The sequence below is a fragment of the Phyllostomus hastatus genome, unplaced genomic scaffold, assembly GCF_019186645.2.
Source record: "Phyllostomus hastatus isolate PE091 unplaced genomic scaffold, TTU_PhHast_1.1 phas_contig_495, whole genome shotgun sequence".
Taxonomy (NCBI): Eukaryota; Metazoa; Chordata; class Mammalia; order Chiroptera; family Phyllostomidae; genus Phyllostomus; species Phyllostomus hastatus.
The window spans coordinates 438,909-465,460 of record NW_025333895.1 but is presented as its reverse complement, the minus strand read 5'-3'; the positions used below and the strand labels follow the sequence as shown (position 1 = coordinate 465,460).

Sequence of the window (26,552 nt, the reverse complement as noted above, 5' to 3'; positions counted from 1 at the left end):
CTTCTTTAGGCAACAATTGTATTCTCATATAATTCTTATCATGTCTATATTCAGCACTTCATAAATTTTACTGTGATGACATATTTACTTATGTGTCTCCCTCACCACTCTGAACCCTTTAATTAAACTGTGCATTTCTGGTTCAGTAACCTGCTTGCTGAGTAAAAGCTCAGCATTACAGAGGACAAGATCACCTGATTCTAAAACAAGCAATATCAGAAACTGAGTCAGAAGATTAGTTTAAGCAATACTAAAGAGAAGGAGTAATTTTTGTATATGCTATTTTAATAAAACCTGGCAACTTTTTCTAAAATAGTGTCAATTGGAATTTCCAAGAAGAAAACGAAGAAGATTAAAAAGTTTTAAGAAATTCTCTAACTGAACTTTCCTCCTGATAAGTACTGCTCGTCATCGTACCACAGCCAACATTTATAGAGTGTCTCTGGCTAAGAGCTAAAGGTGTAAGGTTCCTACATCAGGAGTCAAATAGCAAAAACACTACTTGTTCTGAATTTTTATGCGAAGTTCTAAGATTTTGATGTGAGTTGTCAAAACATTTGGTGAATAAAAATACCTGTGCTCTTTGTAACTACACCATCATATAAAGCTTTTCTTTAAAAGGCATATCTAAACCATTACCCGCTCCAAGAAGCCTTTCCTGACTCCTCACCCAAGCTGAAACAGGTGCCATTCCCTCTGCACCACAGCCCCTGTTGGTAACCTCTACCACAGCATTTATCTAACTACATTGATGTTAAAAATTCAACATAGCCCTAAAAATCTCTACAGCTCCTCCTCACAAAGCATAGTCTATCTCCCTAAATCCATCCATCTGCACTAGCCTCATGACTTGCTTTGACCAAAAGGCGCTGCACATGACAACATGTAATTTCTAAACATCAGCCTTTGATGAAGAAGGACCTACAGCTTCCACATCTGCCCTAAGACCATTATGCTGTGAAGAGACCCAGCCATCCCACTCAAGCCCAGTCCCCAGCCAGCATACAAGTTAAATAAAGTTGTATGAGCTGAAGCAAGAGCAGCAACACTGCCCAGTCAGTCCACAAAACCATGAAAAATAATAAACTGTTCTGAATCACTGAGTTCTGAGGTAGTTTGTTACAAAGCAAAGGCTAGGTGAAACAAGGTTTTTAACAACAGTCCTCTTCCCTAAGCTATAAGCATACTGAGGACAGGAACCATGTTCACGTCACTTCCATTCTCATTCAGCCTTTTAAAAGCTTCTCCTTGGCTGCGATATTCTGCAGTTTCACTGTCATCCTGCTTGGGGGTCCCTCTGTTATTTGAAGCTGAGGATTTGTGTCTTTTATTACTTCTAGAAAATATTCAGCTGTTATCTCAAGTATTTCCTTCTCCCCCATTCTGAAGGAACTCGTAGGTATATTATATGTCAGTCCTTCCCATCCAAGTCTCCATGTCTCTTAATTGACTTTTCATATTTTATCATCTTTCAGTGCTATCTTGTGGGGAATTTCCTAAGATACACTTTCCAAGAGTTTGATTCTCTCTTCAGATGTGTCTATTCTGCTGCACCTTTAATTTCATTGGCTTTACTTTTCTTTTTTTAAAAAATTTTTATTAATTTATTTTTAAAGAGAGAAAGGAGGGAGAAAAAAAGGAAAAGAAACATCAATGTGTAGCTGCCTACTGGGGATCTGGCCCGCAACCCAGGCACGTGCCCTGACTGGGAATCAAACCAGTGACCCTTTGGTTCATAGGCCAGCACTCAACCACTGAGCCACACCAGCCAGGGATCACTGGCTTTATTTTCATCTGCCGAAGTTCTATTTTTAGTTTGCTTAATCTTTAAAATTTTTTGATAAAAATTTTGTTATTTTCTGATGTTTGTAAAGTTTTCTTTAAACATCTTATCATATCTACCTTAAGGTTACAGTTAATCATGGAAATGCCGGAGTTTTGGCAAGATTTGATTCTGCTCAGGTTTGCTTTCCCTTGCTCATGAAGAGCTGTCCTTTGTATTATATTTGTAAATTCTGGAATGTGTGCTATTCTTTATCAGGGTTATCTGTGGGAATACCATGCAGATTGGGTGTCAAGCATGTCTCCCCAGACCAGTTTTGCAATTGATTCTATCAGGTGCCCCAGGACTATTACCAATGCAGGGATATGCACATAGTGTAAATTCAAACCCCAAAGATATATGACAACAAGGCTAGGGGTACAAATTCTCAACAAGACTCTCCTCCAAACCAGAGTTCAAGCTTCTTTACTTTCTTCCTGGGACTGCAGGCAGAATTTTTTCTCCAACTCTATCTTTTCAATTAGGAGTAGTCCTTAGGGTTACTTTACAAGGAAATCTCATATCCACCTACTCTCTCTCTGTAAAATCCAAGGCCTTATCTCTTCCCAATTTAGCTGCTACCAAAACCAAAGTTCACTGGTTATAAAGAACAGTACAATCCCAATGTCAGCTCATATGTACTGTTCTTTCGGTTCCTCTTGGCGTTTGTTCCTTAGAGATTTTCTTTACTTTCTTATGTATACAGCTACTCAATTAAAAGGGTGTTTGCTATATTTCATCCAGCTTTGCTAAGTATTTTATACTGGCATTTTGAAATTTTCTAGGACACTCTACTTCAAAATGGGATTTCTTATCCTCAATGCCTAAAACAACACTTGGTAGATTACTAGCTATCACCCGAATATCCAACAAACCACTCAATTAGGACTTTTGGAATGGAAGAGTGTAGACCTATTAAATGTATTTTCTAAATCCAATGCAATTTGAAAATCTACCAGTGGTTGAGAAAAAGGTTCAAAAGGAGTGAGCATACCTGAGCAACAAATTTGCAGTAATCTTGTTACATCTTCCTCTGGTGACATAGCTCATAGATTTAACTAATAATAATTTTATCACTATTTCACTTACCAGTTCTTCACACAAATGATACATTGTATAGATATATTGAAATAGCATGGAAATAAAATGCATAAAGGAAACATTTAAATTTGTAGAACATGTTGCTCAATTTTCTAGTCTACAGAACAGAAGTATCTCTTTTTGGTAAATAGATTGGATGAGACAACAAGAAAAAGTTCTTCGGTGGAGCTCCGAGGGTCCTTTCCATTTAGCATAAATGGTTCATCGAATTACAAACAGGAAGAATAGGTAGGTCAAATAATATTTCAAAAATTCATAAGAAAAATTTCAAATGGAAGAAATTCGAAAGAAGATTTATGCTGTCTTCCTGCATATCCCAGAAACTGTTCCTGGGCTAACCCCACCGCCCCCTGATGCGCAGGAAACCCGTCTGCCTAATCCCATCAAGGAGTCTGATTGTCTTTGTACCAGCAATGCACCCTTCTTCAGTGAATCATTCGTAGCACTGTATTAATAAAATCTCTCACTGAAATTGGTATCGCCCTACAGCTACCACTCCATTTCCTGCTCCTCTTTTTTTAGCAAAAATCTTCGAAACAGTGGTCTATACTTATTGCCACTTCTTCCTCACTTCCCACTTACTACCCAACCCACACTAACCCTACTAATGCTTTCATCTCTCTTTAAAAAAAAAAAAACAAACAAACCAATCTTCCTAAGGATTACCAAAGTTTCTTATCATTTTTCAGTCATCATCTAAAGCACCCTCTCAGTAAAATTAAACATTCCGGTTACTCCCACTTTCTTGAAACACTTCCTTCAATTCTCTTCCAAGGCACTTCAATCTCCTCGTTTTCCCTATATCGCACCAGTTATTTCTTCTCAGTCTTCTCTGCTGGTTTCTCTTCATCTCAATCTATAAATACTGAAATACCCCAAGAATCATCTTACCATTTATCTCTCCAGTATCTACACTTAATCTATGGTAATCTCATCTAATCCCATGGCTTTGAATACTATCTATGTACTGTTGATGCCAGCCACAATCTCTCCTAAGCATCAATCTCAACATCCAGCTAGCCACATGACACCTAGAAATAGACATCCATAGCCACCTCAAGCATAAACTGGAACTATGATTCCCCTGCCCAATCTTGCTCTTCCTATCTCTTTGGCATCTCAGTAAATGGCACCACCACATACCTACCAGCTCAGGCCCAAATCTAGGAAATCACTGTTTACTTCTCTCTTTGCTGCAAATCCCACATCTAATTTGCCCATCCTAATACCAATCCACTCTACCTTAAAAATATATCCTTAATCAGACTCTGGTTCAGATTCATCCTCTGATACATAACCAACATTAACTCAACCTTTTGTGACTAAAGCAGCCTCCTATCTCTTCTTCTTGCCACCAGCCTTACTCCTTACTACCAATTCTCCAGAGTAGCAGATATAATTCATTTGCAATTCACTCATTTAAAGTGTACATTCTATGGTTTTGAGTATATTCACAGAAATGTAAAACCATCACCAAAGTGATTTTTAAAATATTTTAATCACCTCAAAAATAAACACCATACTCCCTTAGGCATTAAATAACTATTCCCCCAACACCTCCAGCACTTAGCAACCACTAATCTACCCTCTATCTCTAAAGATTTGATTATTCTACATATTTCAAATTTATAGAGGCACATACAGTGACCCTTGAACAAGGGAGGGGTTAGGGTAGACCCCTTGTGCAAATGAAAATCATGTATAGCTTTGAATTTCCCCAAAACTTAACTATAGTTGTCCCTCCGTATAGGCAGGGGTTGGTTCCAGGACCCCTCCTGGACAACAAAATCTGTCAAGGCCCAAGTCCCTTATGTAAAATGACACAGAACAAAGCATACAGTCAGCCCTATGCACCCATGCTTTCCCAACCATGGATCCAAAACACTGTCTGAACCATGATGACATAGAGGGCCAATTATATATTTAATTAAAAAAATCCACATGTAAGTGGGAACATGCAGTTGAAACCCATGTTGTTCAAGGGTCAACTGTGGTCTTTTATAACTTACTTGTAACTTAACACAATGTCTTCAAGTTTCATCTGTGCTGCTGCACGTTGTCAGTACTTCATTCCCTTTTACGTTATTCATCCACGTTAGCAGCGGATAAAATGTTTAGGTTGTTTAGCTCTTTAAGTAACAGTGGAGAATTGTAACTTACCCCACCACTCTTGACACTGTTTCTGTAAACACTGACTCTAATAAGGAGCTTGTAGATAAACAGCATGTTTGTGTAAGAATCCTAGGAACTAACTTCAAAAAGATACAGACTCCAACCTTCAGTCACCCCAGCTATGGGAGGTCTGGGGACCTTCAACCATAAAACCAGAATGACGAAAACCAGGACAACGCACACCAGACCACTGCTGGGCCAGTTTTGAGATTCTTATCAGAATAGACTGTGCTGGTCTGCACATAGAGCACTTTTCAACCCCCTCCCCTTGATCTCTTTATTCTGTTCTCATCTCCCTCCTTCCAGAAAACTCTGCCTGCAATGGGATATTAATATGCACTTTGAGACAAGAGTCCCCACCTTCTCAAGATGCCGGCACTCAAATAAATCCCTCTTTCTCACCAGCACCTGTCTCACACGTTTGGCTTTTGTTGCTGCAGGAAGCCAGATCTGCATTAGATTACGTTTACCCTAAATAAAATTACCTTATGTTGAAATATCTCCTCTCATTCTGTGTTGTCTTCACTTTGATAGTATCCTTTACAGAACAAAAGATCTTAATATTGATGCAGTCCAATTTCATCTATTTTTTTCTTTGTTGCTTATGTTTTGGTGTGATATCTAAGAATCTATTGCCAAAACTAAAGACATGAAAATTTACCCTTATGTTTTCTTTTAAGTTTTATCATTTTAGTTCTTACACTGAAGTCTTCAAACATTTTGAGCTAATTTTTAAATATGGTGTGAAGTAAGGGTACAACTTCTTTCTTTTAAATGAGGCTATCTAGTTGTGCTGGCACAGTATGTTGAAAAACAAATCCCAACTGAATGGTATTGATACCGTTTAATCAGCTGACCACAGAAACAAGCTTCTATTTAATTCTCAAGTGTATTCCAGTGATCATATGCCTGTCCTTAATGTTGGTGTCTACGTGAGATGTAATTAGTGAGTATGACTCTAATTAGTGTCCTTACATTTCAGGTTAAAGAAATCATTTCAGCATTTCCTATAAGGTCTAATGATGACTGACTACTTCAGCTTAGATTTCCTTATTTTTCTCTCCATTTCTAAAGGACAGTTTTGCCGAAGAAAGCATTCTTGGTTGGCTGTTTTGTCTTTCAGTACCTTGAATGTATCATCTTAATCTCTTCTGGCCTGTAAGGTTTATGCTGAAAAATCTGCATATTACCTTACAACAATTCCCTTGTAATGTGAAATTTTTTCTCTCGATGCTTTAAACAATCTGTCTTTGATTTTAGATAGTTTTATAACAAGTCTTAGAATCAATTTGGGTTGAAATTTTGGGGAATCTATAAGCTTCATGAACCTGGATATCCAAATCTCTCCTCAAATTTGGGTACTTTGCAAGTAATTACATCTCTAAATAAGCTTTCTATCCATTTCTCCTTCTGGGGTTCAAATAATGCATAAATTCTTTATTTTAATGGTATGCCATTGTTCACATAGGCTTTTTTCACTTTTTTAATTTATTTTTTAAAATGTGGGTTCTGCCCAAACCAGCACCCTCTCCTTTTTTAACCTTTTGATTTTAGAGTGGATGGATAGAGACAGACAGAGAGAGAGAGAGAGAGAGAGAGAGAGATCAATTTGTTGTTCTACTTATTTATGCATATATTGGTTGATTCTGGTATGTGCCCTGACCAGGGATCAAACCCACAACCGTGCTGTATCAAGACAACACTCTAATCAACTGAGCTACCCACCAGGGCCCTTCACTCTTCTTAAATGTTTATCTTTGTTCTCAGACTAGGTAACTTCAAACGATTACTTTCTTTTGCTTAATCCAGTCTGCTACTGATGCTCTCTATTGCATTTGCTTTCCTTAAGGTGGTAATGAGTGCTCAAGTGTGTGGTTTCTCTCAATCCTGCAAAACCAACAGGTTGGTTTTCTGGGCATGCTTACCAGTCATCTGCAAGGGCTCACTCTCACCATTCTTGCCCTCAGGGGCACACACAGGAGGCAGCCACAGATTGGGGGTGTGTCTGGTGAGGGCCATAACACTTGGAGGTACCCATGGGCCAGCTGGGGGGATCATCAGGAAGGCATCCCCAATGGCTCATGGGTTGCCTCCCTGATGGATTCTCCAAAGAAGTTAATATGATCCAGAATATGTTCCATCCCCAGCCATGGTTGCTATTCTCTCAGATCTGCCCCCAGGTCATGCAACTCAGAATTCTAGACGGGATGAGAAAGAAATGGGCCTCCCTGGGAGTGTCGCACACAGTTGGGGAAGCCAACTGCTCAATCCCACACTCTCACTTTTCCCTGTGGGAGAGATCACAAGCTATGTAAGTCTCTCTTGGCACTGAGCTGTGCCACCTTGGTGTAGGGGTGACACAGGTCAAGTGACTGCCCCTTGGCCCTGGTCAGGTAGCTCAGATGGTTAGAGTATCACATCGATATGCCAAAGTTGCAGGTTTGATCCCAGTCAGGGCACATATAAGAATCAACCATGAATGCATACGAATAAGTGGAACAAAAAAATCAATGTTTCTTTCTCTCCCATCTTTCTCCTCTTAAAAAGCCAATTAAAAGTTAGTATTTAAAAAATATTATAGAAACTGTTCCTTTGATTGTTTTCAATAGGTCCAATCTAGGATGTTTTTTGCTCCAGTACTGTGCTGGAACTTGTCTGCTGGGCTGCTGGACTTCCACAAAGGTACTCTCATCTGTGACTGATTGTCTAAATCAGTGTTCTTTCAGGACAGATTGGGAGAAAAACTCCTGTACTGGTATTTTGATGACATCATCTCCTGTTCACTTCCTTCTGCCAGTTGAAATTTATTGTTGAGCCTCTCTAGTGAATATTTCATTTCAGAATTGCTGTTTGGTTCTTTTTTTTTTCTTTTTGTGATTTCTGTCTCCTTAATGATATTCTCTATTTACTTTGATACTATCATTGTATTCTCCTTTATTTCTTTAAGTACAATTTATTTCAGTTCATTGATCATATTAATAATGACTACTTTCAAGAGTTTGCATATTAAATCCAACATATTTTCACAGAAGTTTATGTTGCCCTTTTATGATGTATGGATTATAGTATGTTTCTTTGTATTTCTCACAATTTTTTTTTGTTAGAAACAAGACATTTTAGGTTGTATCAATTCCCAGTATTGGTCTCCTCACTCTGAGACTTAGTATTTTTGATGCTTGTTTGTTTAGTGACTGGCTGGCTTATTTTAGTATATTCTCGTCCCCTCATTCCACAGTGTTAAGCTTCTGATGCTGCTCCTCTGGAGACTCTAATTTGGATTTGCCTCACAGTCATCCTGCAATGACAGTAGCTTTGGCAAGGTGCTGGGTCTCTCTCTCTCTGACCACACCTCAATGCTAAACGCCAGTGATTGTGGCTGACTGCTCTGCAGTTCCCAACCATGCACCCGGATATAAACTGCTCTACAGAATATAACAATCAAATTGAGGCTACCTTGAAGGGAGAGTTCCAGAGGTCAATGTTTTGAGTTTTGTTCTGATCCTAGGTGGTCTTCTCCTAGTAATTCTACAGTTAAGCCTGCATGTCCAAACGATCTACCAATCTCTTCCCAATTACCTTTCAGCACAATCTCCACTGTTTTTGAGAGTTACCCTTAGGCTTGAACTTCTCTACAATCTATTGTAAAGAAAGTCAGTTCCTTTGAGAAGAGATTAGGAGCTGTTTTATGGCCCACTTCTCACTACAAAGGCAAAACTTCTGAGCCATAGCTATAAGGCTGAAAGTATGGACAATGGCACACTTCTGAGTGATACCCCACCTTCAGAAGCTGAGCGCCTGGTGGGTATGGGAGATGGTACAGCAGTTCCAAGTCTATCTGACTTGCCTCTGGAGGTGTGGAACTGCTACCTTACATGCCAGAGTCAAGGCAAGGGAAGTGGGGCTCCCCGTATACTCAGCAGCACCATGCCCAAACATGGCCTCCATGCTGAGAGTAAGGGCTGGGGGGGAAAAGGGAGCCCTCGCTGCTCAGTCATACTTGGGCAGCAAAAAGTAGCTGGAGACAGGGTGAGAAACGCTGCTGCCCTGCTCCTCCCTGTAGGACAGACTTCTGACTATGAGCGGGCCGGGGAGGGAGCCCTCCGTCTTCTTGACTGTAGCAACACGGAATGGAGTTCCCGTACTGCTTAGCTCAGAAAGAGGAGGAATACGAAACGGATCCTGGTTCAAATACCACAGATTCTTAACCAAATTTTAGTAAGTTTCTTCAAATAAATGTTTCTTCATTTGCTTTACATCCTTTAGAACACTTCCACGGACTTTCAATGGTGGTTTTTCAGTAACTGTCACCAGTTTTGCTGGGGAGCCGGTCCAGTGAGCTCCTCATGCTGCAGGCTGGAAGTGTCTCAGCCAATGAGCCTTTATAAAAGGTAAACCAGATCATGTCCCCATTCAAAACTCTCCAAAAATTCCCTTCACATATGTAACAAAGTCCAAATTCCTACTAAGCTCTGAGAAGTTCTATATAGTCCAGCCCCTACCTATCACTGGATCTCATCCTTTGCCACTTTTATTTAATTTATTCACAATGTTCTATCTCTGTCCTAATAAGGTAACCCTCCTTCAGGGTCTTTCTGTTTTCTGTTCCCTGTGGAAAGTTCCCAGATTTCTCCATGGTCTTCTTCCTCATTTCCCTGAAGTCTCTACTCACATTGTTTTAAGACATTCTCTAAAACAGTTCCTGTTCCTTCATTCTTCACGTATGTACTCCACTTCGATTTTCTCTGTAGCACCTAAATTCATCTTAGTCATTTTCTTATTTATTCAGTCTGTTTCTCCCATCAGTTTAAAAGCTCTAGGAGGACACTGGGCTTTACCTTTTACCTGTCTTATTCACCACTGTATCCCCAGTATGTAGAATAGCATTTGGTACACAGTTGATACCCAATAAAGATTTGCTGAATGAAAAGATGTAAGCAGGAATCAGAATGTTTTTAAAGCTACTTACATTATAAATGATGTTAATAATTAAACTTTACTTATAGCCATAAAGAGCAGAAGAATAACAGAGTATGGAAAAAGAATAGTTGTTTGGCTGAGAAAATATAAACAAACAGAAGGCCCTAGCCTGGTAGCTCAGTTGGTTAGAGCATTGTCCCAATACACCCAGGTTGAGGGTTCGATCCCCAGTAAGGGCACATACAAGAATCAACCAATGAATGCATAAGTGGAACAACAAATCAATATTTCTTTCTCTCTCTCTAAAATCAGTCAATTTTTTAAAAAGTAGCCAAAAGCCAGAAATTTAAAGTTCCATTTCAATGATCCCAAAACTCTTTTTTTATAAATAGCACTACTGACCTGCCACTGCCCTTACACTACATAAACAAAAATAATCACCTCTAACTCAACAGGAAAGTGAAAACAATACTAAAATGACAAGTGTTTATACTATGACCACTACTTTTGACAGTAACGGGTAACAGAAGTTTAGAAGCAATCAAATTAAAAATCCTTAATCATATATAAATTTGTCACTATCACTAATTATAAATAAAATTCTTTAGCATTAAAAAGAAAGGATATTATTTTCCATGTTCACACCTGCACTCCATATATACCTTCCCATTCAGGCTGAGTTTTGCAATGAGCTTAGCAAGACTAAGCAAAAGAAACTTTTGTTATGGAGTTTTACCTTGAGTCCTGTTTTCTCGTCATCACTTCCATTATTTGTAGATGGTGTCTCATCTCCTTGCCTGGAAACCAAGACAAAATCTTCACTATTAAGAGTGGATACTGAGTCTGAGGAGACACTGATCTTTCCAACAGAAGCCTTGTCATCCATGACTTAAGAATGAAGCTCAACTCATGAATGATTAAATATTTTTAAAATGCCTGAAAAACAAAAACCATAAAAATACTCATATAGAACATCCACCAGATATTCAATTATGCTCTAATCTTACAAAATGCATATGGAAAAACTTTTCAAAAAAAAAAACAACAAAAAAAAACCACTTCTGAAATATCTTCCCAAGACTTTCACCATTTACAGTTTAGGATTTCTATTCCAGATAACAAGGGAATTTGATGCTATTCAGAGCTGAGATATTTCGGATTTCAACTAAATAAATAAAACATATTCCCTCAAGAATAACTCTGTCTACCTACAGCAATTTATTTGACATATGTTGCAACTCTATTCTTGGCCTTTAAAATTTTAAGAGTACTGAACTTGTTTTCTGTTCTTTAGTTTGTAACACTGTACACATAAACAATATTCAAAGCACTCAGGTCAATAACTAAGGTTTTCCTTACATTACTACTACTTAAATTTAAATACTAACATGTTTTTAAGAAAGAAAATGTCACATTAACATCCAAGAGAAATGAATTCAAGGCAGAGCACTTATGAATTCTACCGTTGACAAATACCTTACACAGTTTTTCACAGAAGTCCGTGAAAAACTCCACCTTCCTATCTCACAATTTCTTAGAACACAACACAAAATGAACATTACCAATAAAAGAGTTTCAAGCCAAAAATTTATAAAAACGTGTCACTTATGAAAAGCCATTCAATTACTTATTGACTCATGGAATAGAATTCAAACTCATCTACCATTTAAAATCCTGGTTCTGCATACTTCATGGCAATGTTCCCATTTGGTTGCCAAAACAGCAACAGAACAAACAATACAATGAGTATTGAGTATAACAATGTTATACTCAAAGAATGTTAACCAGTTAGCAAGAGTAGCTCTGGTTCTATGCTCATCTTGTACCTTCAATAAGTAAAGGGAGAGTAAAGAGAGTCTCTTCAATGAAGAAATCCTGATTTATGTTTTGGATTTTTAATTGAACTTATATTTATTGAACATATGCCATATGCCAAGCACTATTTTCCCTTGAAAGGCTCATACCTCAACAACAACCTGGTGGCAAGAATCACACAATCCCTGAATATTATAGTGGATAGAAAATTTAGAAATCATCAATAATATTAAACAAATAAGGAAATGGCAACCCCAAGAAAAGGTCATTTAACTAGATTTAACTAAGGCTCTAATCCTGTTCTATTTAAACTAATTCCCTTGCTTAAAGGCTATCACAGCTATACATTTCATAGGACCAAATCTAAATGCAGTGTGGCATTCAGGATGCTCTGAAATATATTTTTGAAAACTTTTTAAAATGTAGTTTTTCTTCATCCATTCAATGAATATTTACTCTCTAGTGTATAAACAATAGACAATAGTAAAAGAAAAGATTCTTGCCCCCAAAGAGTTTATGGCTTAGCTGGGAACAGAAGCGAATTGCACAGGTTAATAGGTACCGATTTAGGGTAAGAAGAACTATGGGAACAGGTTGGGAGAGGGGCTTAGACATGGAGATAAGAAGTATATTAGAGGTGATGATGTCTTTGCTAAGGATATATACAGACTGTCCCTGAGTTACAATGGTTCTACTTAACAATTTTTCAACTTTATGATGTGAAAGCAATACGCATAATAAATTACATGAGGTACTCAACACTTTATTATAAAATAGGTTCTGTGCTAGATAATTTTGAACTGTAGGTTAATGTAAGTGTTGTGAGCACCTTTAAGGTAGGCTGAGCTAAGCTATGATCATCAATAGGTTAGGTATCTTAAATGCAATTTCACCTTAGGATATTTTAAATTATGATGGATTTAACAGGACATAAGCCCATCGTTAAGTTGGGAAGCATCTGTACTTTAATACCTCTATGTATTATTATATTTGCACTCCTAGTTATCCTCTTCCTAAGTGGTTTCCTGTGTTTCTGTGCTCCAGCAACCACAACTTATCACTCATGATCTAATCCTCACTTTCCAAGTAGCCTGTCCATTTCCACCCCAGAGTCAAATGAATTTCTTGCTTTATTTCTGTTCCCATAGCATTTTTACTTTTTTTTACAGTGCCTATTATGTTGTATTATAGATAATTTGCTGGTGTCTCTTAATTTAATCATCACATCACGTTGAGACTTAAAGAAATGGTGTAATTTATTCAAGGCAATGGTCGTAATGTAACTAGCTAGAGGCAAAGCCAAAATCTGAACCTAGTTATCTCTGATTCCAGAGATCCTGATCTTTCTATTAAATCAGGGGTGTCAAACTTATTTTCACCAGGGGTCACATCAGCCTCGTGGTTGCCTTCAAAGGGCTGAAATAATTTTAGGACTGTATAAATGTAATTACTCCTTAACTGTTAAGGAGTTGAAATTACATTCAGCCCTTTGAAGGCAACCACAAGGCTGATGTGCCCCCCACCCCCGGAAATGAGTTTGACACCCCTGTATTAAATTATGCTGCCTTTCTAATGCCACAAATTTGGGTCCTGTCCTAAAACACTCAGTATTGAGTAAAGGTCTTTATCTTTTTTAGAACTTAACTTTAGGTTAAGGCTTCCATGCTTAATCTTTTTTATCCATTTTTAAAATTGTGACTAATAGTATGATAGCAGAGGGCCTGGGAAAGTCCTCTAAAGCTATGATCTTAAAGACGCTGACAACTTTTTATAATATTCTAGACTCAAAAATAATAAACTTTGGTATTTACACTGTGGAACTGAGATAATTTGGAAGGCTCCAAGTTCAACATATTTTCCTTGTGAAGGTGACCAGAAAATAGACATTACAAGATACTGTACTGTTTGTTTTGGCACCTGAAAGTAACTAAAGTAGAAATGAGGTTTATTAAAACACTAAGCAGTACAGGATAAGTTATACAATAAGACTCCCTGTCTCTGGCCTCCACAGGCCAAAGTGAAGAGGGAGTCCAGCAGCTCCAAGGGGTCTGGATAAGGCCACCCCTTGCCTGGCCTCTTCAATTAAAAAAAAAAAAAGTGCCCCAGAACTTGGTGTAATCATGGCAAAATTCTAGAGTATTCATGACCTCTATCTCAAGACCACAAGGACTAATTTTGTGTTGTTTCTAATCTCTACTTAATGTCAGTTACCACACTGATTCTTCCTCTTTCTAATTTCTCAAGGACCAGGAAGTACAAACTTCCTCCCCAGACACTGCCATTCCTCTTCCTTTCTCCATACTACCTATCACCTTTGGATACACTTTGCATTTTAAACATTTTTTTTTTTAAAGTATCATGCAAACTAAAACCTATGTTCCAGGAGGGCAGGGATTTTGTGTTTCATTAATGGCCATGCCCCTAACACCTGGAACAACAGTAGGTGCTCAAGTATTTGCTAAAGAAACAGAATAAATGGCAAGTAGAGATTTTTTTTAAAAAAGCAAGAGCCACCCAATGACAAAGACAGACCACCTTTTATAAACTGACAATAAGAAGTCATATTTGTGATGGTAGAGCATGCAACTAAGAGTTAAGAAAATCTCAACTAGAATATTGGTTCTACAACTTACTAATAGTGAGTTTGGTCACACTGAACCTCAGTTTCCATAAGTGAAAGTGATATATTAGCTATCTCATAAAGCCATTATAAAAATTACTAAGAAATATATATACGTATATCATTTACCAAACACATAGAATATCTTAAACACAAACACTTAGAGCTTTTCAAAAACTACCTTTCAATTTTAAAAGAATTAACAACCATCAATTGATTCAGGTAATCCAATTTAGACACAAATAACAGGCCAAAAATATATAGTTTTCCTAATTTCACATTCTAATTTGTTTATATCTAAATAAATGCAAAGGAATACTTTAAATGAATAAAAATGTCATATCTTTTTATAATACTTTATACATTTCTAAAATGTACATTTTTTATCTTATTTTGTAAAGTACACAGAGTATTTTTATACCTTTTAAAATAAGATAATATATAAATGAACACCCTGGTACTTGGTAGGTACAGTTTCTATTTTTTTAAGATTCATTTTTTAAAGAGGGGGAAGGGAGAAAGAGGGGGAGAGGAACATCAATGTACAAGAGATACAACCATTGACTGCCTCTTGTATGCTCCCAAATGGGGACCTGGCCCAAAAACAAGGCGTGCCCTGAGTGGGAATCGAATAGGCAACCTTTCAATTCGAAGGCTGGCACTCAATCCACTGAGCCACATCAGCCAGTGCTGTTTCTTTTATACAAGTGATGAACCTAGACCCTTATAACATGTCCATTTACCAACAGGGATATGTTGGCAAGTGCAAATTCTGGGATGTTTCCTTTTCCATATCTTCTTTAATAAGTGAAGTCACTTATTAATGATAAGCAATTTTGTTTAATTATACAGGCCCCTCCATTAAACCTAAAAGTTCACTAATGTTATACTTTTCATTACTTCATTCTTTTGTCAGTTTTATTCTTACCAACACACAAAAGATTACTACAGGAATTTTATGATTGAAAATAATGAGTCTCATGATATTAAAATTATTTATAAACTTTTGCCCAAATTCACTGGTCTATGCCACAAGTGACAAAGTTACACTTAATTATACACTTGTGCAGAAATCATAGCAAATAATTTATCTTGATCTTGCCAAATGAAGACTCATTTTCATTTTCAGTCTCCCCTAAAATGCTACAGATCCAGCTGACAGAGGCTCTTCTTTACACTCCTTTGAAAGCACTCAATTCCTGGATAATCAATGTTTACTGTTTAAAAACTTGAACTTTTTTTGGACAAAATACTACTGAATATTTGTGTTGTTTCTACTTACTATCATCATTCAGAGCAGTCACATCAAAGTGAACTTGCAGTGCCATGGATTTGCTAATGTGCAACTAGTAAAGGCAAAAATCACATCCCACTACGTTGCCTACCTAACTCGATAAAAGAGGTATGAGTGGTTACAACTGAACTTGATATGGTTAAGACAAATAAACTGCTAGTCCAGGACTCATCTTTATTCCCTTGGTTTTCTTGAAACTCTTTCTTCCTGAAGGAGTAGTATTAACTGCCTCCAACTCTACCACTTCAATGAGATTCCCCACTCACACCGAGTAGTCCCTCTCAAACATCTGCCCCCACCACCTCTCACCCTCACGAACCCGTCTTCTAAAAACAACTCGACTTCAAAATCTAAAGAACTCTTTTCAGTTCTCATCTTACTTCTATCAGCTGAAATAAATGAAAGTGCTGACCATTTTCTTATTTTCAAACTCTTTTCTTTTTGCTTCCATTTTCTACCTCTGACTACCATTTCTCAGCTTTCATTTTGGTTCCTTTTCTTCTGTCCATTCTTCCAATTTCATTGGGTTCCCCTTCTTTTTCCACATTTTCCCCTGGCTACCTCACTAGCTCACATGTTCACACCTTCTCTTTACCTTTGACTGGCTTACAGCGGCAGAGAAAAAACAGAAGCAAGTACTTACGATACAGTATAGTACAGTGCTTGGAACAGCACAGGTATGCCAAGGGTGTTATGAAAACACACAGGGCTCTGCTACATGTGTCCCATGACCAACTCAATGTCAGTCCCCATGTGCAAAGCAGACCCCCATTCATCACACAAGCATCTTCTTCCTCATAAGTTTCCTATTCTGGTTAACAACTACTGATCCAAGACAGGAATGTCAAAAAATTCTTGACTCCTTTCCTCACTCTCCCTTCAACCTTTAACAGATTTTAGTTTCCAAATATATGCCCCAAATCTATTCCTTCATGTCAGTGACTTGTGAGCACTGCAATCTCTTTCAACTTTGCTACAATGGATGTCTGCTTTTCTAGACTCTCTAGACATTGGTTATCAAGGCCCCATAGCTAGTTCATTTTTAAAATTCAGATCTGATCATATATCCCACTCCCTCCTCAAAACCTTCGACTGCTCCTGACTGAAAACAGAAGAAGTTACTAATTCCTTACATCATTAGCTCTTCAAAATCTGGAGCCAATCTATCATTCTAGTCTTATCTCCTTCTATCAAACTATACTAGACAACTCACTAAATACATCATGCATTTTTATGCATTCAAGCTGCTGTTCTTGCCGTTTGCTAAGGTAGGAATGTGTCTTCACTTGCCCTGTTACTCTTTCTCCCCAACCAGCTATCATGCATTCAACCTCCCCAATTCCCGCTGCAATATTCCTTATTTCTCTCCAGGTTCCTAAGGCTTTCGCTTGCTTTTTTAATTCTACCACAGAATTAAAGCATTTATCTCACCATAAAATGTTATACCTCTTTTCTACTCCACTGTATTGGTTCATCATTCCAGAAACAACTGCTAAGTACAAATCACATGGTAACTGGGGCTACAACAAGCACACACAGTCCCTCTGAATTGCTTGTGGACAAGGATCTTAGATTTTACTCATATTGTCTTTATATTCTATCCCTGCCTACTGTCGTACTCAATAAATTTGACTGGGTGAATAAGAATACTCTTTCATCTGTATGTAACTGGTAGGGCCTAAGTAGCGTGAGGACAAATGACAAATACGCTATATTACATGCACAAGATTAGGGATGCAGATATGAATGCTGACTGGAACAAAGGGACTCAAAAAGAACTACCCTGCCCTGGCCATGTGGGTCAGGTAGTTGGAGGGTTGTCCCATACACCTAAAAAGGTTGAGGGTTCGATCTCCGGTCAGGGCACATACCCAGGTTGCAGGTTTCATCCCTGGTCGGAGCATGTGCAGGAGGCAACCAATTGATATTTCTCTCTCACATCCATGTTTCTATCTCTCAAAAATCAATAAACACATCCTTGAGTGAGGATTAAAAGAAAAAAACAAAACACCTTTGAATGTGCCTGACTGACTCTTCGGCAAGTTGCCAACTGTCACAGCCAAAAACAACAGTGAGTCACAAAACACACCTTAGATTCCCTCTGGACCAAAACACCCTCTTATCACTTCTCTCCAAATCCCCATCATTTTTGTTTCTCAACCAGTGAGCAAATGAGTACACTGTCAGGGGATCGCAAGGAGGATGCTTAAATCACCTTGCTGAATCTAAAGTATTCTGCTTTAACACCCAACATGGTATTAAGAAACATTACATGCATTAATAATCTTTACACTAACCTAGCCAGGTAGGTATTAACCTATTTGACAAGCTGAGGCTAGACTGCCTCAATAACTTGCTTAAGTTCACCGAGAAAATTATGATACGCTATCCAAACCCAGGTATCTAGGTGCCACTGTCCTTTTCTGAAAGGTGTCTTTTCTCCTTTGTGTTCCCATCTCCATTACCTCCGCATTCCAATGCATCCTCTCTGGCTGCTCCCAGATGTACCCTTCTAAACACAGATCTGATAAGATTACTCTCTGCTCAGAAAAAGAACAAGATAGGAAATGGCAAAAGAATCAAATCTCAAAGATGATGTAGCAGGCCAATTCCTGTGGGTTTGTAGTCCTATAAACTAATCAAGGAGAATGCAAAGAAGATAGAGTATTTTTTAAAATTGTACTGTGTTAACCTCAACTTTTTTCTTTTTTTTCCCCCTTGCTCTGAAGTTTGTTTCCCTGCACTGGTTTTCACATTAATTTCTCACAGCCTATCCTTGGAAAGGGCAGGACAAAGCTAACAAAACTCAGTAGAAAACAATTCCTTCTTTATAAAATAAATTACTTTCCACAACTATACTGATTGCTAAACAATAGTCGTGTTTTCCTTTAAGTCTGACTCTGAATTTGGGGGCTGTTTTTTTTTTTTTAAATTACTTCAGTGAGCTAAGAGAATCATATTAATATAAGCTTTCTGAATAATTTCAGCTTAACTTTAAACAAAGAAAAAAAGAAGAAAACAAAACATTCATATTGGGCCTACTGCACTTAAAGGCAAGATAAACCGGTTTCTCTGAAAGTCAGTCTTGGGCAAATTTAACCTATAATGCCTGTGACAATTTACTGCCTTAAACTATGCAGTTATTCTTTTAGTTCAATTCTAGATGAACTAAAAAAGATCCTTTAGGAATACTGTAATTTGTAAGACAAAAGTTTTTTTAAATTTTTTAATTTTTAAAATATTTGTAAAGTTTTAATCTTCCAAAATTGTGGTTAAATATACATAACATACACTTTAACATTTTAGTTGTATGGCGTCAAGTACATTCGCATTATTGTACAACCACCCCCACCATCCATCACTGTAATTTTTTCATATTCTTCAGCTGAAACTCCACCCACTAAACTGTAACTCCTGTTCCCCCAGGCAACCAACATTCTACTTTCTGTCTCTATAAATTTGATTACTCCAGGGACCTCATATAAGTAGTGAAACCATACCAATATTTGTCTTTTTGTGGCTGGCTTACATACTTCAAAGTTCATCTATGTTGTAGCATGTGCCAGAATTTCCCTTTTTTTTTAAGGCTGAATAACATTCCAATGTCTGTATTGGGTTGGCCAAAAATTCCATATAGTTTTTCTGTAAAATAAAAGATACATTTTTCATTTTTACTAATAACTTTATTGATTTGGATATTTTAAGTACATTGGCTATCTCCCACGTGGTATAATGTTGATTGTTCTCAATTAATGTCTTGATTGGATCACTATCAGCTGCAAGTGCTCTACCTGACCATGGAACATTGTCTAAGGAGAAATCTCCAGCACAAAACTTTGCAAACCACTTTTGACATATTCAGTCAGTCATAGAATCTTCTCCACACACTGCACTTTTTTTTGTACATTTCAGTTGCATTTTTACTTTTCTTGAAATAATAAAGGATTATATGCCAAAAATGTTGCATATTTTCTTCCATCTTCAATATTAAAATGGCTACCAATTTTAATGGCTACAAATTCACCAATTTTGATTTTTTTTAAATGCATGCTGATATGACAGCTGTCACAATACAATCTAACAGAATTGTTTTGAATGAAGTTGAAGACAACTAAGCACTACTAGAGCCATTTATGAAAAAAAGTCGAATGAACTTTTTGGCCAACTCCATATAAAGGGTCCAGCAGAAGTAAGGCTTGCTTGAATGTGGTTAGTAGGGTACGTGTCTCACACAAGATGGACAGAAATTTGACCATTTAACCTAAAATGTCATGTGGTGTGCTTGAGTATGATATTGTGATATTATAGAATTACAAGCTAATGATTTTGTAATAAAAGATTTTATAATGAAAAAGGGGGTGTTATTTGTGCTAGGCCCTGTATATCATTTTGTTTATCCATTCATTGGTCAATACAAGTTTTAAAAGACTGGTTGTAACTTAATATGCTCTGTTGGGTAAAACTCACAAAATCAATACAGTAAAGTGTCTAAGACAGCCAATGTGTTTCAGAGTTATTTCTCACTTTCTCATGAGTAATCAAGCTTCATTAAGACTTTTAAAAGTTAACAGTCTGGTATAATTTTTTTTTTTTTCAAACCACTGGGAGTTGAACTTCTCAGTCCTTTTTGATATGAATTGGATGATGTTGGATCTTCAGTTTTCTCATCCGTAATAGGAAGGGACTTAACCCATTTCACTCTTTTGTGAATCAGTATTCAGGAAAGGGTCTGGGGGGATGCCAGGTGCTTTCCTAATCCATGATGTAAGCCTAATTAGTTCCAAGTGAAAAAATTGAGTCTGAGTCATTAAGTAGGTTACCTTCAGTTATATACTCAGTAAGTGCCAGACTTGCAATATCTGTATCTTTACACGCTCCCTCTGTATCTTCATACCTCTAATGAAAGATCTAAGATGTAAGGAGAGGATGAAATGCACATAAAACTTACATTATACTGTGGTAACTTCAATACTGTTGACACCTGAAAAAAATAACCCACGTGTTTCCCTGTGTTCCTGTGGATATTTCAGGAAATAGCACTTTAATTTTTAACAGAACTCTAGGCATGCTTCACTTCAACACAGTATCTCCGAAACGAAATATTTAAGTTATCTGGATGCCATTTCCACAACAGAAACCTATCTCTGGGAACACAGGAGAAGTAACATATCACTCATTCACAAGGTCAGATTGTATTTCTGACCCTGCTAGTATATAGATTTTTAAAAGTAACCTTGTCTTTACTTTTTCTGCAATGAATTTGTAAAGCATAATATAATTCACATTAGTGTTTTATAAATATAAAAATACGAATATTTTTAGGCACTGCAGGATCATCCAAAAACATGGAGGAAAAACATTTTCCTCCTTTTAGAAAATTAGTCAAAGGTTTCTTCTCATCCACAGTGAAGAAAATGAATCTATTTCACTTGGAGCACGAGTGGCAAACACAAGGCCCGCAGGCCGAATCCAGCCCTTCACATTATGTTATCCGGCTCAGCACCCTGTTTCTATCTGGCAGCAGCGCCCAGCTCCTTGACCCTAGTTAAGGAGTAGTTACATTTATACAGTCCTAAAATTACATGAGGCCCTTTGAAGGCAACCTCGAAGCTGATGCGGCCTCTAGTGAAAATGAGTTTGAACCCCTTGACTTTGAGTATCTTCTACCTGTCTACACTTAGATCGGAAACATTCACATTATTCATTTCTCCTGAAACTATGGAAATTTAATGTCATGCAAGCAAATTATTCAACAGATGACTGAAGCCTAAGATAAATGCAGTAAATATGGGTTCTCCTTACTACAACCTCTGATTTTCAGGGGAATGCATATAAGCAAACCAGAAATGGTTGGCAGAAGACACACGTCTTCTGCACTTTCTGATATAAGGAAGCCCCAGTCACTCTGGCTGGTATGGCTCAGTGGATTGAGCACAGGCCTGTGAACAAAAAGGTCACCAGTTCAACTCCTGGTCAGAGAACATTCCTGGGTTGCAGGCCAGGCCCACAGTTGGGGGCGTGTGGGAGGCAACCGGTTGATGTATCGCTGGCACATCCATGTTTCTCTCTCTCTCTCTAAAAACAAATAAAATCTTAAAAAAAGGGGGGGGGGGTGGCCCAGTTCACAGTTACACAAGGATGGTGAGATATTTGCTAAGTGTGGGCAACCAATAAACATTTTCTGAGCACCTTAACAGCACTGATATAGGCACTGTGTAACATTAAAAAAAAAAAAAAAAAAGAGGGAGCCCTGGTTGGTATGGCTCAGTGGATCAAGTGCTGGCCTGCAAACCAAAATGTCATTGGTTCAATTTCTGGTCATTGCACATGACTGGGTTGTGGCCCAGGTCCCCAGTTGGGTGTGAGAGGCAACACATCAATGTCTCTCTTTTATTCTTCTTCCCTCTCTTCCTCCCTGCCTTACTCTCTCTCTAAAAATAAATATCTTTAAAAAAATCAAATATTTAATTAAGTTTCACAGGTGTGTTTAATCCTATCTGAAAAGATTTTTTTACAACCAAAAACAAAAAGTTTTCTGCTGAGAAACAATAAAGATATAACCATTTCCCTTCTGTAAATATATCAGCAGGTCTATTTAGACAATCGTGTATCACAGCAAAAGGGATTTATGTGACATGTTCCTATTCTTATATTGCAGGAATCCATTTATCGGTGTACTTCAACAGCACATGGGAGTTTATTACCACTATAGTACAAATATTAAAACAATTAACTCAAGGGTCTTCAGTAGTAGTATACAAATGCCCAACATTTAATCCAATTTAGCCTTGAATGCAGTTTCTTAATACCCTTGATGATATTTAAAGTATGTCCCCAAAGAAAGATTCTGCATATCAATTTCTTTTTCTGTTACAAAGGTCATCCTCAGAAAATGGAAAACAAGGTTATAACCACAGGCTGATGGTGATAATTATCAAAATGTATGAATATTGGAAAATGGGCCCTGGGTGTTGTGGCTCAGCAGATTGAGTGATGGCCTGAGAACGGAAAGGTTGTCAGTTCAATTCCCAGCCAGAGCACATGCTTGGGTTGTGGGCCAAGTCCCCAGTTGGGGGTGTGCGAGAACTGACTGATGTTTCTCTAGCACACATCAAAGTTTCTCTTCCTGTCCCCCGCCCCGTCCCCCCTCTAAAAATAAATAAAACCTTTAAATATTGGAAAATGGGGAAAAGATGTTTAAAAATAGTCCAATTAGTTTTAAGAAATAACATTTTATTAAAATTACCACATGAACTAACTTGCTAATTGTACCATAAGAAATGCCACAATTTAATATGGAGAAAAATTTATTACCGCAAAGATTAACAGATCCTAAAGAGTAGTGATTTATAACATAAAAGCTGATGCAACCTTAACTGGGGATACCTTCATTTATTAACTCTTAGATTCAAACCTCCAAAGTCAGCAGCATAAACATATATTTAATATATACTTCTCATGTTTTAGAGCTAAGGTAATATATGCTATTTAATATCATGCATGAACTTAAAAATAAGTTTAACTATTTACTGAGCCATAGAAAAATGGTTTGGGGCAGGGGGAAGGTTAGGCCTTATAGAACTCTACTATGATAGAACAATCTTCAAAAAGTTCTCACTGTTGACTACTTCAGAGTATCAAGGTTGCTCTGGAAGAGAAAAACTTCACAGGCTAAATTCTATAAAGTGTTCATGACTTTAAGTGTTCAAAGACTTGTCTGACCAAACTGCCGTATTTGGTCAGACAGTCTTTGCACACAAAGAGAAACATGACTGTTAGGGTCAACAAGAGTGCTTACAATGCACTCTTTCATGCACAAGTTTAAATGTCTATCTGATCATGGTTTTTGACTCACCAAGTTTTCTAAGGAATAAGGATGTGAAGATCATCAGAAAACTGGGAGGATGGGAGGGATAGAACAAGGTAACCAAATTATTGCAAAAAGAAACAGCTGTTACACTTTTTTCCCCCCATATAAACCAATAAACATGAATCCTTAGCCTTGGATTTTCTTTCTTTGGGATATAACTACAAAAATCCAATAAAACAAGGCAGTTACACACAAAGCACCCAAATGCCATGCCCAACTCTGCTTTATGTATTTTGATTAAATTATCACTTCTTTAATATTTGAGTTCTATCTCCAAGAAAGATGAGCTTTATATTCATTTATTCCACATGCTTGAGAAGGTTAATGATACGCAATTATATTGAAAACTACAAAGATAACATTATGGGCAGACTATGTCAGAATCTTGGTACGCTCAACAGCAGCACCAATTTAAAATAGTTTTCTGAAGCCTGTAGTCAAAGGCCACTTGTTAAAACAATTACTGTGAAACGATGAGACCTTCAAAGCTCGATTTATTTCAGCTGGAAACCTACTCACTAAAAGACAATGACTTCTTTAAAAGAATCCAGACTGTAAAGCTGAGATATATTTGTGGAAAATCATGTCCCTCTCAAGTAGCTAACGTGCAAACACTTCTTTCAATGTGCAGCGAAAACAGATAGGAAGCAGGTGTCTTCACTTTTACAGTCTCATTAAAGAATCTTTAAACTGCTAGGAGAACACTATGCCAAAATGCATATATAGCAGATAAGTTAACTATACAGACAAATATATACCTTAACGCCAACGAGTTAATTAACTGTAAACTGAATTATACAACTAAAACAACAAAAAGTGTACTAAAAATAGCAACAGTTCCATTTTAATCACGAATTTGTGTTGATAAATTCTATAAAGCTACTTGTGAAGTTTAAATATCACCAATACATACAAATCAATCACGGACTGAAATTTTACTAGTGCAAACTAAGCCTACAAAGAAAGATCATAAACAATTTTCTCCTCTATTCATTGCAGTTTTAGTAAACCCAATTTAAAAGCCTCCTATATACATAAAGCAGCACTCTCCACACACTTGGACTAAGGCCAAGAGGTCCTTTGTTAAAAAAAAAACTTGAATGTGCACTTCCTTGGCACTTAAGCTTTTCTCAACTACTTTTCAAACATCAGTTTAATGCGACACAGTTCAATTCACCCTCCATTGTTTTTTACTTCCTAAATAAACAAAGCAGGTGGAAACACACACACAGGCACGCACGCTCCGGACTCATTACTCGAGTTACACATATGTGATTACAGGTGTTTATTGCAATGAAAATTATCAAATGAATTTTGAAACCTGTCCCTGACAGTTTTTCCCATTGATAAAAGTGACAGAAGCTAAAAGATCTCATACTCAAATCGGAACAGGATTTTGAACTAACGGAGAACATTTTTGCTTTCAAGATAAAGGAATCCCCAAGTAACCCTAGTATGGAAACGCCTGTAAAAGCAGGTGCAGATGGTAACAGTCTGAATGTTATGGACCAAAGTACTATCAGGCGATGGACAGCGAACTCCTGGAAGTCGGGTTATCCCTCTGGCTCAACACCTGAAACCCCGAAGGTTGCTGAGAATGAAAACACAGCACGGAGGTATTGGGAGCAGATATTTAAAGAAGGTGGGGCCAGTAGGATGCTGGGGACAACTTAACAGAAGGCGGGGAAAACGAAATGGCAAGGCCAACACAAGAAGGCAGATCCACACTAAATGAAAGCAGGTCTTTCAAATTAGGCGCAGCCCAGTAAGGCAGGCCGAGCCCGAAGCCAGCAGAAATCAGACACAGGCCCAGCGGGCAATAGGGAGAAACTGAGGCGGACGGAATGGCCAGATTCCCACATAGGACCTGCCGCAAAACAGTAAAGTCAAAAAGACACACCAGCTTTGCTGGGAACCCAGAAGGGCTGGCGCCAAGTGCAAGACTCAGGAAGACAGACACCCACCCAAGACAGGGGGAACCGGTTTGGGCAGGGGCTCCTGGAGCCTTCCCACCTGCGCATGCGCCCTCTCCCCTCCGCCGCAGCTCTCCCTCCCCCACTCCCCAATCACAGCTCCCCTCACAACCCGGCTCATCAACCGAGCTGAACGCAGTCCCGCCGGCCCAGCCCCGCGGGATGAGCACACAGCTTGGCTCCTGGCAGAGGCGTTCAGAGGATCCCCCCGAGCTTGGTGGAAGGAAAGTGGGAGAAGGATGAGAGAAAATGCGTCCCTACCCGACCCGCCGTCTCCTACGCCGCCCGCCTTCCCGGAGGCTCCGTCGCCTGGGCCTCCCTAGCCGCCCAGCCGCCCAGCCCCCGTCCTCCCCGCCCCCTGCTCACGTGAGCGCAGCTTCTTCCGCCCTCCGCCCGCCTCCTGCCCCATTTTACAGGTCCGCGGCTCAGCGGCACTGTCCCATTGGCCCAACGATAGGCGATGAGGGCGTACTTCCTCTCCTGGAAGCCCAACCTGGGCTTTTAGTCCGCGACAGGAATCTGCGCCTGCGCGCAGTCTGCGCTGGGAGACAGTCGTAATGCTGAGCTCCGTCAGTGGTTGGGCTTGGACAGGTAGTGGCTACGAGATGGCACCGGGGAATGAAAACAAGGCGGGGGGTGAGGGCGGCGAGCGAGCTGGGTGGCACCTGTTGAGTCTTAGGCGCTAGGGATTCCTTGCTCACTTTTCATGTTTCATGTTCTGTGCTTTTAAAAAGCAGCACTTAAGAGTTAGTGTTCCTCAACTTACCTGGCTTTTATTGAAGCTGCACAAGATGTGCCAAGGATTGTGATGGGTCCTGGGTATCTGACTTGGCTTTACTACAAACGTGAGAATATGATTGTTCTCGTTTTACTAAGGAGTGCAGCCTAAGTTAAAGAATTCAGTCTAGAAGAACTGACTCTCAAGTCCAAGAGTCACTGGCTACAATAAAACTGCCTTGAGATTTGAG

The 26,552-nt window shown here is 38.5% G+C and overlaps 1 protein-coding gene across 3 annotated transcripts in view; it reads right to left on the bottom strand.

The window, feature by feature from the left end:
* The window catches only part of RABGAP1 (RAB GTPase activating protein 1), a 141,170-nt gene extending 115,234 nt beyond the window's left edge, over window positions 1-25,936 (bottom strand). The window contains exons 1-2 of one of the 3 annotated variants that reach the window (XM_045846251.1): window positions 25,846-25,936; window positions 10,749-10,948 (exon numbers count right to left, since the gene is read on the bottom strand). In XM_045846251.1, the coding sequence (XP_045702207.1) occupies window positions 10,749-10,898 (150 nt within the window). In that variant the 5' untranslated portion in view covers window positions 10,899-10,948; window positions 25,846-25,936. Of the gene's footprint in view, window positions 1-10,748; window positions 10,949-19,241; window positions 19,265-25,845 lie in introns of those variants that run through there. The other 2 variants (XM_045846252.1, XM_045846253.1) reach the window with 2 other exon arrangements.
* Window positions 25,937-26,552: the final 616 nt, after the last annotated feature.